We start from the raw sequence: 17,966 nt of genomic DNA, 5'->3' as shown, positions 1-17,966 counted from the left end.
AAATTAGAATTTTCTGACAGCGGAATCGAATTCTAGTACTTATTTGAATTCAGGATCTGAAATTTAGTAAGACAATGAAGCATAATATATACCCATTTTTTTCAGGGTTTAAATGAGATATTGCCAAATTTTTTTTTTTTTTTTTGAAAGGTTGGTAGAAGCTGGATTTTTTTCAGAAACCATAATTAAAAAAATAATTTTTAGGGAACCAATAAGATTACTTTTTTTTTTTCAAAAACCATAAGAACCGTGGGAACCTCACGGTCTGGCAATTTTTTTTTTTCCAGACCGTGTGCTTCTCACGGTCTTGCGAAATTTTTTTTTTTTTTTTTTTTTTGGATTTCTTCACACCTGCACGAAAATTGCCACAGAAGATCCGCAATTTTTTTTTTTTTGATTTCCAGACCGTGTGATTCGCACGGTCCACCTAAATTGAAATCAAGACCGTGGGAACGGTCCGGTCTTGATGAATATATCTCAAGACCGTGGGAACCCCACGGTCCGGTCCCTATTTGTTTCCTTGGCACGATTACCTCCTACTTCTTCCTTGTCGAGTCAGTGCATCTCTTCCCCACTTTTTTCATCTTCTCTCTTTTTTCTTTCTTCCTTCCTTCCTTCAGTTTAATTTTTTTTTGTACTCTCATAATTAGTGTGTTTATTTTTTTTAATTACATAAGTTTATATATTTTTGAAAGAGGAACAAAAAGAGCTTCAGATCTACAAATTTCATTAGGTATGTATTTGATTCTTTTATTTTTGATAAATAATATGCAATTATGAATAAATGAGTAGAATAAATTGCTTATGTAGGTTTCTTTAGTGTAATTGTAGTAATTGTTGGATGATTTATTTATTTGCATGTTTTATGTAGATGCATGGTTTATGTGCATGTAGTTTTTTTTAGTGTATATGCATGTACTTTTTTTTAGTGTATATGCATGTAGTTTTTTTTAGTGTAGATGAATGTAGTAATTTTTGGATTATTTATTTATGATTTATGTAGTAATTGTAGTATAAATAAATGGTTTATGTATAATTTTTTCTTTTTGTAGTATAAGTAATTGTAGTAAGTTTATTTTTTCAATGACGATCATATTTTAGGTTGTAAAATTGAAAATGATATCGATTATTGATTATGAATTTTTTTTGTTCAGATAATGTCTCAAGTGATAATAAATGTTTATTATGGACGCGAAATTTCAGACGCACCGACCTGCACATTTCCTGTTACTAATTCAACCAGTCTTCATGAGCTAAGAAAACATATATATGTTAGCATTCATTTGCTCCCTAGTCAGTTCGATCTGACAATCAAGGCTCGTTTGAACACGGCACCACCTGGCTCAGCAGAAAAATACCAGTTATTTAGCGTAGACGAGGAAACGATATGGCACATGATGCTTGAATATGCCACTCCGGTACTGAATTTTAAACTTCTTGATTTAGTGGTTGAGTCAGTACCAGTTGATAGTCATACCAATTATGACCCATATCCGGGTAGTGTACCTGGAAGTAATAGAGACACAACGGTGTCTGATTCACCCATATATTATGATGACCCACCCGAAATACCGATATTGGATGATTTGGTAACTCGTTTTAACGAGATGAATAATAATACTAGCTCAGACACAAACTCTAGCTCAGACACAAACTCTGACCTTGGTGGCTCAGCTGTCGGGGAAGATGATATGGCTGAAATGGAGGATCAAATTAGAATGCAAGATGTAATGAAGGAGTGGGTAAATTCTATTCCCTTTATTAATCGAGGATTGCAGCATCCTTTTCCGGCATTTAATGACGATGTGCCGATGCCATATAAGGATGAAGCATTTTTTGGTTATCCACCCAGAATTGACGGTCAATTTTCAGTGGGACAGATGTTTGACTCCAAAGCCGATCTTAAATCCCAGTTGGGTGCATTTGCCCTAAATAATAACTTAGAATTACAACAACAATATACCAATCGTACTGGTTATGTAGTTGTATGTAGAGCAGAGGGGTGTCCATGGAGGGTGTACGCAAAAACCACTGAGACGGGAAATTGGACAATTGCAACAAACCCAGACGAGCACAATTGTTACAGTATTGCTTGTAAAGTAGACAGTCGTCAGCTGACTGCCAGGATGATTGCAGATGTAATCAGACCTGGTCTAAAGGAGGACCTGGAGATGTCAATTAAAGCATGTCGATTTGCAGTTAGAAATATATACAAAATGGTCGAGCCTTCATACAACAAGATTTGGAGAGGGAGGGAGTTGGCTATTGCTGATTTATTTGGTTCTTGGGAAAAAGCCTACGAACTGCTACCTTCCTTGCTCGGTGCAATCCAGATGTCTACCCCAGGAACAAAATACGTAATTGAGCATGAACCATCTACAAAAATGGGCATCCGTATTTTCACCCGTGTGGCATGGGCTTTCGGTCCATGCATTGAATCCTGGCCATATCTCCGACCAGTTATAAGTGTAGATGCTGGACACCTATCCGGCAGGTATAAAGGGAAATTATTCATGGCATGCGCTTATGATGCAGAACAACAATTATTACCAATTGCGTTCGGAATTGCGGATGAGGAGAGTTCATCCAATTGGGGCTGGTTTATGCAATTTGTACGTGAAAATGTTGTCGGTCCTGGTCGGATATGCGTTATATCAGACCAGCATGCTGCAATCCGTTCAGTGTTTGATAGACCTGATTTAGGGTGGTGTGAGGAAAGGGGTGAAGCAGTTCATCGATTATGTTCTCAACATATTGCGTCAAATGTTTACAAGTTGTGCAAGGACCAAATTATCAAAAAAATATTCAAGAAATTTGTGTGTAAGATGAAACCTTGGAGGTTTTATGAGGGTATGGATTTGATAAAAGGCAGGAGTATTACTACTCATCAGTATGTCATGTGGTGTGGCAAACGGTTGCAAAATCTCGAAGAAGAGCCTTTGCAACTCCATAAGTGGGCACAATGTCATGACGGAGGCCTGAATAGGTGGGGTATAATGACTACAAACGGATCAGAATCCTTGAACAACGTATTTCGAGTGGCTCGCCAGCTGCCTGTAACAGCAATAGTTGAGCGCACATTTTACAAAGTTGTGGATTGGTATGTGAAAAGAGGTACGGTCGCTCAACAGTGGGTTCAAAGAGGAATGAGATTTTCAGACAACATTTTATCAGTTTTACAATATCGAACTTCAAAAGGATTAAAGCATGAAGTGATACCAATGGGGCCCAACGTTTTTGAGGTCGTAGTTCATAATGGAGTCGTCAGAACGGTATGTCAGCTATTTACTTAAATTATCAGTTTAAATTTATAAATGGTAACATGTAATTATTTTAATTTATTGATTGTAGGGAGTGAAGGGGGATATGAAGTATGAAGTTAGATTTTCATTTGGAGAGGGGGGGATGCCTGTTTGTCAGTGTCAAAAACCGCAATTTACTGGCATTCCTTGCGACCATGTCCTAGCGGTGTGTTGCAAGTTACGTCTAAAGTCGACGAATTATGTAAGCCACTATTATAGCGTTGAAAAATATGTCAACACATGGAGAGGTAATTTTTCCGGCTTTGGTAACGCCCACAATTGGCCATTTGAAGCTGGAGCACCCACAATCAGGCCAGACCCAAACAAAATTAATAAGGGTAGGAGGAAGCACAAGAGAATTCCAAATTGTATGGATGATATGGAAGCTCGAATTAGGTCTCGTAGTTCAGTACATCGTCCAGGGGGATCAAATAGAACAAGAACTTCAGGTTGGAATTTACATAGTGAATAAGTGAATATTTTAATTATTTGGGAAACATGTAAACAATTTTCTGTTATTATTTCTTAGGAGCAACTGGTGGAAGACGAAAAAGCGTATCTGGTCCACGTCCAGAGGCATCCCCTATGTATGCAGAGGCAACTGCTACACATGGTTCACGAAGAAACGTATCCGGTAGCCGTCCATCTGGTAGCCAAGCAGAGGCATCCGGTAGCCGTCCATCTGGTAGCCAAGCAGAGGCATCCGGTAGCCGTCCATCTGGTAGCCGTTGGAGTAGAATATTTAGACGTGGTAAAAAGTGAAAAAATCTGTAGCTGTTCTGACCTTTGCCCATTAATCATTAAAACTGTACTTATCTGTAATATTTTTGTATAGAGAACTTATGTTTTCTGGAAACTAGACTTCCATACCTTTAATTTGGTATAAAGTATGTCAAAATTCATGTAGCCGTTTGCTCTAAATCGAACTTTTAATCTGGTCAAAAGCTGGGACTTCGAAGTGAAAAAATCTGTAGCTGTTCTGACCTTTGCCCATTAATCATTAAAACTGTACTTATCTGTAATATTTTTGTATAGAGAACTTATGTTTTCTGGAAACTAGACTTCCATACCTTTAATTTGGTATAAAGTATGTCAAAATTCATGTAGCCGTTTGCTCTAAATCGAACTTTTAATCTGGTCAAAAGCTGGGACTTCGAAGTGAAAAAATCTGTAGCTGTTCTGACCTTTGCCCATTAATCATTAAAACTGTACTTATCTGTAATATTTTTGTATAGAGAACTTATGTTTTCTGGAAACTAGACTTCCATACCTTTAATTTGGTATAAAGTATGTCAAAATCCATGTAGCCGTTTGCTCTAAATCGAACTTTTAATCTGGTCAAAAGCTGGGACTTCGAAGTTTTCAAGTGTTACACTAAGCATAACTAAGCTAAATAAAATAAATAAGTTAAACATAAACTAAATAAACTAAACAAGATAAATAACAAAACATACACTAAACAAGCTAAACGACTATACTAAGTCTTCGTCTTCATTTCCATGTTCTCTGTCCCTAGCATGTCTGAATTTCGAGTCGCTATATCTGTTGGGTGGTTTTTTTTTCCGTCGAGGAGGATTTGCCATTGATGGACCGGCACCACCATCTCCTAGGCCACCACTCTCTCCTAGGGTATGCCCTTCTATCCTAATGGACCTCATCGACTGGAAAATGTCAGACATATCACCATACATGCTGGTCTGAGGAACTTCGACCCGTGGTTCCATCGGAAATTGGTCCGGAAAATCAGTGCTGATATCGATATTTCTTATATCAACTGGAAGTTCTGCCTGCTCGAGCATGGCTCTGAACAGTGCCACCTGCCCGAGATCGGATAGGACATCGCGACAATTTTCAAGCATCATAAGTCCAAAGGCCTTCTGTCCAGGCGTCTTTACCATGCTAATTCCTTTTGCGGTCTGTTTCAACTGGCGGAACCTCTACAAGAAAATGAAATATTTAAAAGATAATTGGTGTGGTACAATAAAATAAAATAAGCTATTAAAAAAACTCATGTACTTACCAAACGAGCTTGAATCATGGCATCTGGGACATACCCAATACCTGCTACGTCTCCTTCCTGTTCGGGTACTGTCTGGCTAAGAATTTCTTCATTATCTTGCGTTGGATACACACTTAACATGCCATGATGGATGAACCATTTCATATACTCGTGGTACCTTGGGTAAAAATGAAAATTAATAAATATTTTCTTGCATTGTCAAATGTAAATATACAATAAAATATAAGGGTAGGATTTAACCGTACCTATCTGGAAGATAAGGGTAAACTTGTCCATGTTCAGAACGCCGTGTAAAATTTTGGGGAGGTTCCACGATAAATTGGTGAAAATGTTTGCTCCAGTCCACAGAGGTTCCGTCTCCAAACAACCCTCGTCCTCGTGTCCATTTGCGGATATCCTCAAGTAAGCTGAAGGCTGGCGGAGCCGGCGGAGGAATTGCCTGAAAGAATCCGAACTGTCGGAAAACCCTCTCGGGAAGGTGATACTCTACCTCCCAGAAATGGATGCACCACACGCGGCATGGAAAGAACGCCTGGTCTCTTATCCAGTGCCAGTGCATTATGTTTTCGTAACCTCTGTACGGCGTCCAATTGACAACATTGGACTTCAAACGCTCAAACTGATCCCGATAATGCGATGTGCCTAAGTTGGAAACACATGACAATTATAAGTGTACATTCAACACATACTTATATGGAAAAACATAATATTTATTATTCAAATGTACCTTTCTTAGGGTTACTCTTCCATCGATGCGGAATAGTCCATTTTGCTCCATAAGCCCGTCTCTCATCCACTGGTTCGTTGTCAGATGGTAAATCATGTGGTCTGGGCCGGCCTATAGGAAATCGGGTCCAAGACCACATCTGCAGCAGTAGTAATGGACCATTAATTGAACTTGCTTTATATCTGCATGCCCGTGACAACTCCCGATATAGGCATGCTAGTACAGCACCTCCCCAGTTATAATAATTCTGACCTCGAGGTCCCAAATCCTCCAGAAATTGTAAATACATTAATCGAACGGAGCTTGAATTCGAATCGGGAAACATTATAGTCCCGAACAACTCCATAGCATATGCTCGTGTGTGCTGATCGATAACATCCTGGTCCTCCACTTCATCCAAATCCGTATTTGCAAATTTTTTTCTCAACCATGCAAGACGCACATAGTTTTGTAAAATTGTTACTTTCTCATTGGGTTCACCCTTATTCTCCACCTTTTTATGATAAAAATCATTATCATCCCATTCGTAACCATCATACACTTCCTGTCCTAGGCAATCTAGGATCAATTGTGACCAATTATCGTCAGTACATCCAGAGATAGTCTTCCCTGTAAACATAGATGTTAAATAAAATTATACTAGTACAAAATTTCATTTAATAACAAAATTTTAAATTAGCAGCAAAAAATATTGTACCGGTGACAGATAAGCCCCACAAACAGCTGACATCTTCCAATGTCACCGTGCACTCCCCTACCGGAAGATGAAAACTATTTGTCTCGGGCCTCCACCTCTCCACGAGAGCAGTGATCAACTCTCTATCAACTTGGCAGTGGTGGACTTCGACCATCTGATACAACCCCAAATTCTTTAAACCTTCTTTCATAGTTTCATGGTAGTCAATGTGCATTTGCAAAGCTCCAGGACGCAGTGCATGATCAGGCTGGAACAATAATTTTAATGCAAAAAAAGGTTAACCAAAAATTAAATTTCAATTCAAGAATTTAATAAGTAAATTTAAATCCAAACCAATATTGAACAAACACCTTTACAGATGCCGAATGTGATTGATGTTGTGCATGAGGCAACTGCAATAAAGATTCTTCACTTCCTTGCATTTTTCACTGCAATATAAATAAATACATACAAAAAAAATTAACATTCAATATTGACATGCATAACATGCAAACCCAATCAAATATTCACATTCATTCTATTACTTTACATTATTTATACTACATAAACAATTTATTTATACTACATGCAAATAAATCATGCATGTATCCAAAAATTACTACATTCATCTACACTAAAAAAAACTACATGCATCATGCATCTAAACTAAAAAAAATTACATGCACATAAAACATGCAAATAAATAAATAACTCAACAATTACTACATGCATACTAAAAAAACCTACATGCAAATAAATTACTACATAAACCACAAATAAATAATCCAAAAATTACTACATTCATCTACACTAAAAAAAACTACATGCATCATGCATCTAAACTAAAAAAAATTACTTGCACATAAAACATGCAAATAAATAAATAACCCAACAATTACTACATGCATACTAAAAAAACCTACATGCAAATAAATTACTACATAAACCACAAATAAATAATCCAAAAATTACTACATTCATCTACACTAAAAAAAACTACATGCATCATGCATCTAAACTAAAAAAAATTACATGCACATAAAACATGCAAATAAATAAATAACCCAACAATTACTACATGCATACTAAAAAAACCTACATGCAAATAAATTACTACATAAACCACAAATAAATAATCCAAAAATTACTACATTCATCTACACTAAAAAAAACTACATGCATCATGCATCTAAACTAAAAAAAATTACATGCACATAAAACATGCAAATAAATAAATCACCCAACAATTACTACATGCATACTAAAAAAACCTACATGCAAATAAATTACTACATAAACCACAAATAAATAATCCAAAAATTACTACACTAATCTACACTAAAAAAAACTACATGCATCATGCATCTAAACTAAAAAAAATTAGTAGCACATAAAATATGCAAATAGACATATCACCATACAATTACTACATTCATCTACACTAAAATTATACATAAACCATTTATACTACATAAGCAATTTATTCTACTCATTTATTCATAATTGCATATTATTTATCAAAAATAAAAGAATCAAATACATACCTAACGAAATTTGTAGATCTGAAGCTCTTTTTGTTCCTCTCTCAAAAATATATCAACTTATGTAATTAAAATAAAAATTACTCTAATTATGAGGGTACAAAAAAAAAAATATCTGATGGAAGAGAGGAAGAAAGAAGAGGAAGAAAAAAAATGGAGAAGGGGGCGTGGGGGAAGACAGCCTCTGTCTCGTTGTGGGTTTAAAACCAAACCCAGACCGTGGGAAGCGCACGGTCTTCAGAATTGAGGGCCGGACCGTGGGATGCACACGGTCTTGAGATTGGAATTCTTCAGACCGTTGGATGCACACGGTCTTGAATTTCATTTCGGATCTTCTGTGGCAATTTTCGTGCAGGTGTGGACAAATCCAAAAAAAAAAAAAAAAAAAAAAATTTCGCAAGACCGTGAGAAGCACACGGTCTGGAAAAAAAAAAATGGCCAGACCGTGAGGTTCCCACGGTTCTTATGGTTTTTGAAAAAAAAAAAGTAATCTTATTGGTTCCCTAAAAATTATTTTTTTAATTATGGTTTCTGAAAAAAATCCGTAGAAGCTACCAACTTGTACAAAAATTAAATGTTTTTACATCAAACCCAAAGACTGGGTACCACAGCTCCTAATTACTTAAGAGTTCACTCAGTTACCAGTACATCCAAAACAAAAGAAAAAAAAATACTTATGTCGCCTATCCTGCCCGCATCCACTATTTTGCTTCTGATTCTCATCCCTCAGCAGCATTTCATCCATCACCCATATTGAGCGCAGATCCTATCAGCCAAAATCTTTGGTGGTTCATAAAAAATGAGACCGGCTAATGTGCTGCCGGCAACATTTCTGTCTAAGGTGCTGTCGGGCTTTTTTTATTTTGTGATATTGAAACAACAAATTCAAACCATTAGATGTTTAATTTATATTAAAATCTACTTGGAGACCAAATTTTACATTTTTTGAAATTTTTTTGCTATTTATTAAGCTGGTTTGAAAACCGCTGTTTTCAGTAAATTTCTGCAACATTGAAAATAGCGGTTTTCAAACCAGTTTAATAAATAGTAAAAATATTCCAAAAAATATAAAATTTGATATCCAAGTAGATTTTAATATAGATTAAACATCTAACGGTTTGAATTTGTTGTTTCAACATCACAAAATAAAAAAAAAAACCCAACATCACCTTAGACAGAAATGCTGCCGGCAGCAAATTAGCCGGTCTCCATAAAAAATTGCCTCATTTCGCTGACACCAGATGTACCGGCAAGCACACAGGATTAAAACCGGACCCCTCAATTTCCATTCATGGTTAGCGGCATTCAGTCTCCACAAGACCCTCCACCAGTTTGTAATCGAGTCCTGCGGCGGCGGTTTCCGCAGTCCCATACTGGCTCCCAATTCAGTCCACACTTGGCAAATATTGCCAAAAATTTACCGACTATATTTTTTTCAGTATCGCAGTCCAGTGAAGGAAGCTTGATCGGAAATTTTCGCTACTTAATGCGAGTGATTTAAGTATTAAAACGCACACTACAAAACCTTGGGAAATCAATATGAATATATGATCACACCGCCACTTTGGAGATTCGTGAAAGAAATTCAACCTTTTTCGCAATATCTGTCAAATTAAAATTGAAATTTGAAAAAGGAACTCATGCCAAATTCTCACAAGATTTCTTATTATAACAACTCCATATAACTATACTAGCATTATATTGCCCGTGTGTTGCAATGATGACATATTATTATTATTATTATTATTATTATTTTTGAAAATGAATGATGACATATTATTAGAAAATAAAAAAATATCATACAAAATGACATATTTTCTATGCAAAAATACAATGAAAATGCATTTATAATTGAAAACTGCATAATCGATGATAAGGAATAAACTAATATTTTCTATAATTATATCAAACACATACATACAATTAATATTGACAATGTTTTTTTAACATTGTCAATTAATTCCAAATCTCAAACGATATAAAGAAATCAATGTATACTTTAACATACCTTATTAATATTCTTTATTGAGATTATTGATCAGCTCTTCTGGCCGGCCATTTTTATTAATAACCCAAAAAAAAAAGTTTTTTACAAAAGTAACTCCAAAATCTGAGTTTTTCCAAATATAACCAAACCGCCAGGGATGCTGGCGGTCCACTTCTATAGCGGACCGCCAGGGACATGGGCGGTCTGCTAGGGACCAGACCGCCAGTGTTCTGGGCGGTCCGCTTTTTTATTTTTTTTATTTTTTTTTATTTAGAGATCTGATTTTTTTATATTTTCATTTGTGAAGTTTTAGTTTTTTTTTTGCTTAGGGTATTTGTCAAAAAATTAATTAGAATGTTTAAAACATAAACAAAATTTTTATTAAAGAACTGAGAGTTTAAAATTAGAACAATTATAATATTAGTCTGAAATTTCGAAACAGTCAGACCTAATCGAATTTTGAAATTTATATCTTATAACTTAAATTATATATGTATATATATAGTTGTGTATGTGGAGTTATATACATATATTCTTCTTTCATTAATATCAAACAAGTGGAGGGGCTATTTAGCAAATTTCCAAAATATGCAAATCAAATATTCTTCTTTTAGGCGATTTTGAGGCGATTGCTACATATATTCATTGTTATATTTCATTTTGATTTGATTTGATTTGCCAAAAATAACGGACCATTTCAATTTTGGATAATTTTGGGCGATTTTGAGGCGATTGCTACAGGTATAAGACCGTTTCGATATAAATGCTTAGTTTTAACACTTGATTAGTTATAATTTAAGTTATAAGATATAAATTTCAAAATTCGATTAGGTCTGACTGTTTCGAAATTTCAGACTAATATTATAATTGTTCTAATTTTAAACTCCCAGTTCTTTAATAAAAATTTTGTTTATGTTTTAAACATTCTAATTAATTTTTTGGCAAATACCCTAAGCAAAAAAAAAAAAAACTAAAACTTCACAAATGAAAATATAAAAAAATCAGATCTCTAAAATAAAAAAAAAAAGAAAAAAAGAAAAAAAAAGCGGACTGCCCAGAACACTGGTGGTCTGGTCCCTAGCAGACCGCCCATGTCCCTGGCGGTCCGCTATAGAAGTGGACCGCCAGCTTCCCTGGCAGTTTGGTTATATTTGGAAAAACTCATATTTTGGAATTACTTTTGTAAAAAACTTTTTTTTTGGGTTATTAATAAAAATGGCCGTCTTCTGGCCCTTCATCAATTCTAATTTTTATGTTAGCATGCAATAGAACTTGTCTAAAATCCACATTGTACAAAACTACAAATAATTCATAAACTAAAATGGAAACAACATCTATAAAGGAAATGAGTTAATAATTTGATATAGATCTTATAATATGTGATTTTTATGGTTTTTATTTCGGAAAGTTTTCGGAAAAAATAACAAGTACGTGTGGCGGGCATCTGTTTAAATAAATTTAGACTTCTACACGTAAAACAACATAAAAAAGATACATAAAATAAAAAGAAGACAGACTATTTGATTGGATGGTTGATATTCAATATGAAATTTCATCTTTTAATTAAAATTGTTGGCGAATCAGAACATCTACGTGGTTAATGCAAGAATGGAGATGACAAAACAAAAAATATCGGTAGCAAAAGACAAAAAGTTGGAAGAGGGAGAAAATCAGGACATAACTAAAAAAATTAATATTTTATAAGGAGAATTGAACTGTATAAATTTTTATAAGACTAAAATTTTAATATACATAATGAATAAATTTAAATCATAGAGGTGACTGAGTGTCTTTTGGTTTGCATTAAGATCCGATCCTGAGTAGAACTAGAGTGTTTTAAGTTCTTCAAGTCTTTTGGTGTGTTTATCTCCATAATCTTTTAATTGATTTCAAACAATAAATTCAAATTATTAAAACTAATCTACTTCATGAGTGACGCGTTTACATGTAAATTTTATAAAATTTAAAATTAATTTAATATAAAATCAACTGGTAAAAAAAGATATAAAAATTAATTTTAATACATTTATTTTTCATCATTACATTAAACAATGTGGATCCTCTTATCGAACTTTGAGAAATCCAACTGACGAGTATTAAATAGCAGCTAGAAGTTGAAATTTGGAATTAATTTGACTGTTTTTTTTGTGAAAGTAGCAACAACAACAAAAATATTCAGTAACTGTTTGAGTTTAAACAAATTAGGTATCTTTTATATAAGAAACTTTTATCACATCTACAGCACAAACTATTGGTACCATTGATTCATTAATAAAGTAGACGAACGAAAAACCTCATTATTTTTTATATCAAAATTCTAGTGTAAACTATTTCTTTCCGCTTATTATTAATGTATTACGAAAATATATTTTTATTTTGAATCCTAATAATTATCCCACACCTCTGTATCTCTATTTATCTCTGCACTTTCATAATTATTTTAGGAACCACAAAAGTTCTAGCACAGATTTTGTTTCTAAAATATTAATTTCTATGTACAGAAGTATTTATACCTAATAACAAAAGTACTTATATCTATAAGGTGAATAATTTTCACATAAATAATTATCTATCCAACCAAATCTCAAACTACATAGGGGGGGGGCATACACGTTTTTAGAGGTGGATTTTTTTTTTTATTCAATCTCGTCCACATTTTTGACAATCTATGAGTAATTTTGAGAATCTAAAATCACAAACTACGCAATTTTCTCTTTCAAATAAGATCCATGATAACATATTTTTGGACCCTTCGTCACGCAAATATTTATACCTCGTCGTGCAAGTATTTATACCTATACTTGTAAGTACTTTTCTACAAATGACACGGGCTGACATATGAAAATATTAATATCAAGTATTACAAGTATTTATATCTATGCACTGAAGTATTTATATCTATGTGGTCAACTATTTTTGTTAGAGAAAAGTTAACGCATGGACTATTAGGAAATGTTGATGCAGGGATGCGGGGTCCCCACTACTTATTTGATGAAGGTTGATGCGGGGTCCTCATTAATATCTTATTTTGTAAGTATTAATTTCTTATATTTTAGTATTTATACTTATATATGAAGGTTAACGCAGGACGAGTGTGGTAACTGGAAAAGGAGAACCATATAATTAATGAGGACCATAGTATAATTTTTCTTTAATGCAAGTGCGGGAATAAATGTGGAAGATAGAGGTGTGGGAATGATTATAATTATTCTTTTATTTTCTGTTTTGTTCTTTTCTTTTCGTTTTTGAAGTAATGGAAAAGGGCGCATCGGCAATTGCTGGAATCGATCGGAACCGAATACCTCTTAATTAGAAGTTAATCTAGTAGCTTAACACTAGAGACACTAATTGGATTCAGAAAAATACCTTTGTCTCAATAAAAAGTTATTATATATACCGATAAAAAATATTAGGTTTAGACAATCTACATAAAAGCATAAGAATCAATCAGCCAAGGAAAAATAGTATCCATAACACTTCTGCTTAATGTGATTTAATTATACAGTTTCCAAACATAGTACCAGTTTAATTTAAATCTGATACCCAACAATCCTTTGGTTGTAACTAAGAATTATGTTGTATTCCTAATACCTAATTGCAAAGCTATGTAGATTGGTTTCAAATTTTAGAATTCATTGTTTGAAATCAATTCAATAGATTTTTAAAGTTGTACTCTTGCTTTGCTCTATTTTATGGCTCGTGGGATTTTCATGTCATTTATTATTTGCGTGGGTCAAATTAAATTTTTAGTTTTGCAGTGCAAGTTGGAAACTAAATCTCCATGTAACAGAGATCGAGACAAAGAAAATATATAGAAGCTAACAGAGTAGCTACTAGTGAGATATAGGCTTGCAGGTTAACAAAATTATATATCAAGCACATGAAGCTGTCAGCTAACCTATTAGTTAATCATATGTATTCTGCCTTCTAATAGAGAATTGTGATCAGCTATCCAATCTACGCAAGTAGCTAGTGTTTATATCAAAAAGTAGGTATATATGATATTGTTTGGTCAAATAGAGATAACCTAGCTATATACCTATATACTACGTATCTTATTTACTAAATTAGTAAAGTCACAAAAAAAAGTTGGTTCGGAGGTTCATGTGCAAAGTGTTTGCTCTTATTACTCGAAGAGCTAAATCAAGTTTATGCTTTTTTAATAAGGAGACTTGGCATTACCTTTTTACTCAAAAGAAGTTCATGCTCTTTTCGTCTGTAACAAGGCTCCTCTCCAACTGTACATATTTCATAGAGTTCCAAATGATTTAGACCGTTTATGTCAGATTGAACGGTCCAAATCAGGTCTAAGACTTCGCAGTTAAATATGTATATTGGAGGAGATCAACTCCGATCGATGATTATCTCTGAGGACCTTTGCTAAAATGAAGAACGACTTAGATTGTGCGAAATGAGTTCAAAAAATTATAATTTAATTTTGAACTATATATCTGATTACGATCGAGTACTCACATGAATAGCCAAAACCAAAAGATTAGATCGGATGTTCATTTGACTCAAATTTATGTTTGATGGACATGGTTTCTATCTGATATATATGTTTCAAGATATATACATGTTTGTTTGATCCGCGCTAATGCAAAACGGACATGTACGAATATTGAAGTGGTGCACATGTATCTTATAGCATATCAGAGGGAAGCATTGTCTGTCAAATCTAAATTGGATCCAATAAGTATCATATATACCTACACTGCTACCCAATGAAACACTTACTAATATTGGTTTTATAACAACATAAATAGATGCAATTGTATATTGGTCATTCGAAATTTATCGGTTAACAAAAATTTCTTCTTTTTTAAAAAATAAAATTTAGAGATCAAGTTACCTAATTATTTAATATTTACAAAGAAATTTTTTATATATGAATTTTGAAATTGCAACCTCCCAAGCATTATCTTTACTACAAGATTAAAGACTGATTCTAGTTAACAAATCTTTTGACTATCACTAATTATATAAAAAAAAAGTTGCACGTGTTAATTACTAATATAGCTCGACAATAAAAAATTCTGCGGAATTTCCATCTAAAAAAAATGCACCATCGACCTAAATAATGATACAAACCACACACAAAATAGTAGAAGTAAACATAGTTTGAAATATATATTTCTTAAATAATGATCCAACGACAGGGATCCGTTCTGAAACTTTTTTTTTGTCAAACCAATTTTGTAGTCTTATATGTAGTGAGTCGCAATATATAGTGTCCGCTGGTACAAAAACGAGACGTTCGCAAAATATTGTGTTTCTCTGCAGGAATGAACTCTGCTGATTTTCGGATCTCAACCATTCAAATTTGTTGAGATTTGTGCATAAAAAAGTTTTTTTATCTCTGCAGAGCATGGGTTGTGGCGAACGCGTATCCTCTGCATTGACTCAAAAGATTCTCTTTTGAATTTAATGCATGTCGACTGTCTGATCAGGATCGAACCCAATTGGGCCCCCACCTATGATGCATTGGATCCTTTAATATTAGTGCAGAACTCAATTGATCGGACGGTTCAGATATATTAACGCACGATGAATTACTGCAGAGGATACGAATTCCGGGTGGGGGCTGCCACGAGAACGAATTGCTAAATGACACGTTGTTTGGTGCGGTGATTCCACCTTCCAATTATGTGATATATTGATTCTGTTTTCCTTTTGCCTAGCGTGTTCTCGGATTTTTTTTATAAACCATAATTAAAAAAAAGAAAACATTTTTACCAAACCAACATGATTATTATTATTTTTTTTTTACAAGAATAAGAACTAAAATGTCATTTCGCTCTCTAATGGTTTTACATTGTTTCACACCCACGGCCACAGAAAATCCTAAACTGATAGTTCTTGGCCGAAATTGAGCCGAAATAAAGGCCCAGAAAAAAAATGCAAGGGACCAAAATGCCAATTCAGTCCCAGTTGAAAAAGCAGTGAACTGAAATGGCATCTCGGTCCAGGTTTTACACCAACAGCTACACCATTTTTTTATGAAAAAAATGTGAAATCACTAGGGACCGAAATGTTATTTCGGTCCAAAAGAAAATTTGAGACCGAAATGTCATTTCGGTTCTTATAATTCTTGTAAAAAAAAAAATAATCATGTTGGTTTGGTCAAAAACTTTTTTTAATTATGGTTTATAAAAAAACTTCTGTATTCCCAGTCCATTCAATGATTCAATTTGGATACTCAAACCCATAGGGGCTGTTCGGCAACAAAGGATTAAGCCTCCTTAAGGCTTAATCCGCTTCCTTTAGCTTCCTTAGCCGCTTAATCCTACCGAACACCGGTTCTTTAGCGCGGATTAAGAGCACCTCTTTTAGCTTCCTTTTGCCCGGACTTTAAAGCACCCATACCCCTTCCTTTAGCTTCCTTAGCAAAACCCACGGATTAAGACAACCGAACATCGGTTCCTTAGCACTCCTTAAGCTCTTAATCCTTTGTTGTCGAACGACCCCATAGTGACAAGATCTGTGTATTATACTCGAATTATGCTCAAATAATTCGTTTTTTTAGTGATGCCGAACCGAATGCCGAATTATTCGGTTGAACGAATTAAACTCGAATAATACGCGAATTTACGAACTTTTTCCAAATTTTACGAATTATTCACGAATTATTCCTGAATTTTTCCCAGAATATATATATTTTTTGTTTTTTTTTTTCTTTTCTCTCTTGCAGGACTGAGATCTCTGGTCCGGATAATTCTAAATTATTCCCGAATCATAAATTTTTGACCTCGCCGAACCGAATCCGAATAATTCATTTGAGCAGATCAACACCAGATGAGTCGATTTTTGTGGGGCCCACCCGCTGTAGGCATTGCGTGTCGCCTGCAGAATTAGTATTCTGTAATCTGTACCGTCCGATATAAATCCGCATGAATATTGAAGGCTCCCGGCATGATAAACGGGTGGTCCCAATTCTGATCGCATGGTCTGATCTAAACTCAAACGGTGCGTTAATGGCTTAATGCAAAGGATCCGGACTGTTCGCATTGTTGTTTTGGGAATATACTATCTGTCTGATTTTGATCAGATGGTCACGGGATTTTGTTTTTCTTACAACAGATATGAAATGTCATATTATGTTTCAGTTGTCTAAAATGTTTTATCCTGGTTTTTAGATTGGGAAAAATGCATCTTGCAGTTTAATATTTATCGTGACAAAAATACATTTTGCGGAGAATTTTTGTTATGTAGAAAATTAGAAATTAGTAAAGAGGAAGAGAGAGAATTAGAGATAGTACATCAGATTTTTAATTGATAGAAATATCAGTAGGATTTTTATCAATCCTAAAAATAAAAAAGTTTGAATCAGTAGAAAATTTACCGATCCAAACAAAATTTTCTTTTTTTCTCTTTTTATTTTCTCTGATAAAATATAACGTTTTTACAAAAAAAAATTTCTCTTTTTATTTTCTATGATAAAATATAACGCTTTTACAAAAAATAGATATAGTATCTTAAAATTTTTATATAATAGAAACATTACATCTACTTTTTGAAAAACTTTTTTATATTTTACTAGAGATCTAATAGAATAATTCACTCTATCTATGCATCAAATTAAAAAAAAAAGATAACTAAATTTGGATCGGTAGAATTTCTACCGATTCAAACATTTTGATTTTTAGAATTAATAGATTATACCGATCTTTCTACCAATAAACAAATTTAATGTACTCATTCTATTTTTCTCTC

General features: G+C 33.9%; 2 protein-coding genes across 2 annotated transcripts; one reads left to right on the top strand and one right to left on the bottom strand.

Moving 5' to 3' along the window:
* Window positions 1-1,394: 1,394 nt before the first annotated feature.
* Window positions 1,395-4,064, top strand: LOC144559346 (uncharacterized). Its single transcript, XM_078308363.1, has 3 exons — window positions 1,395-3,272; window positions 3,352-3,751; window positions 3,832-4,064. The coding sequence occupies exons 1-3, from the start codon at window positions 1,395-1,397 to the stop codon at window positions 4,062-4,064; spliced, it is 2,511 nt and encodes an 836-aa protein (XP_078164489.1).
* A 710-nt stretch (window positions 4,065-4,774) lies between these two features.
* On the bottom strand, window positions 4,775-7,168 carry LOC144559345 (uncharacterized). The gene is made up of 6 exons (XM_078308362.1): window positions 7,097-7,168; window positions 6,747-6,993; window positions 6,050-6,658; window positions 5,568-5,964; window positions 5,323-5,479; window positions 4,775-5,239 (listed from the first exon to the last, which is right to left on the bottom strand). The coding sequence occupies exons 1-6, from the start codon at window positions 7,166-7,168 to the stop codon at window positions 4,775-4,777; spliced, it is 1,947 nt and encodes a 648-aa protein (XP_078164488.1).
* Window positions 7,169-17,966: the final 10,798 nt, after the last annotated feature.

Source organism: Carex rostrata, chromosome 9 (assembly GCF_964058835.1).
Source record: "Carex rostrata chromosome 9, lpCarRost1.2, whole genome shotgun sequence".
NCBI classification, from domain to species: Eukaryota; Viridiplantae; Streptophyta; class Magnoliopsida; order Poales; family Cyperaceae; genus Carex; species Carex rostrata.
This window is presented reverse-complemented; position numbering and strand designations above follow the sequence as displayed.

Bases quoted from the DNA above. Each gene is read 5' to 3' on its own strand.
- LOC144559346 (XM_078308363.1), top strand. From the start codon at position 1,395: ATGATGCTTGAATATGCCACTCCGGTACTGAATTTTAAACTTCTTGAT. The intron at 3,273-3,351 runs GTATGTCAGCTA...TATTGATTGTAG, and splicing joins ATAATGGAGTCGTCAGAACG to GGAGTGAAGGGGGATATGAA. The intron at 3,752-3,831 runs GTTGGAATTTAC...ATTATTTCTTAG, and splicing joins AAATAGAACAAGAACTTCAG to GAGCAACTGGTGGAAGACGA.
- LOC144559345 (XM_078308362.1), bottom strand. From the start codon at position 7,168: ATGCAAGGAAGTGAAGAATCTTTATTGCAGTTGCCTCATGCACAACAT. The intron at 5,480-5,567 runs GTACGGTTAAAT...TTTTTACCCAAG, and splicing joins TACCCTTATCTTCCAGATAG to GTACCACGAGTATATGAAAT. The intron at 5,240-5,322 runs GTAAGTACATGA...ATTTTCTTGTAG, and splicing joins CCATGATTCAAGCTCGTTTG to AGGTTCCGCCAGTTGAAACA.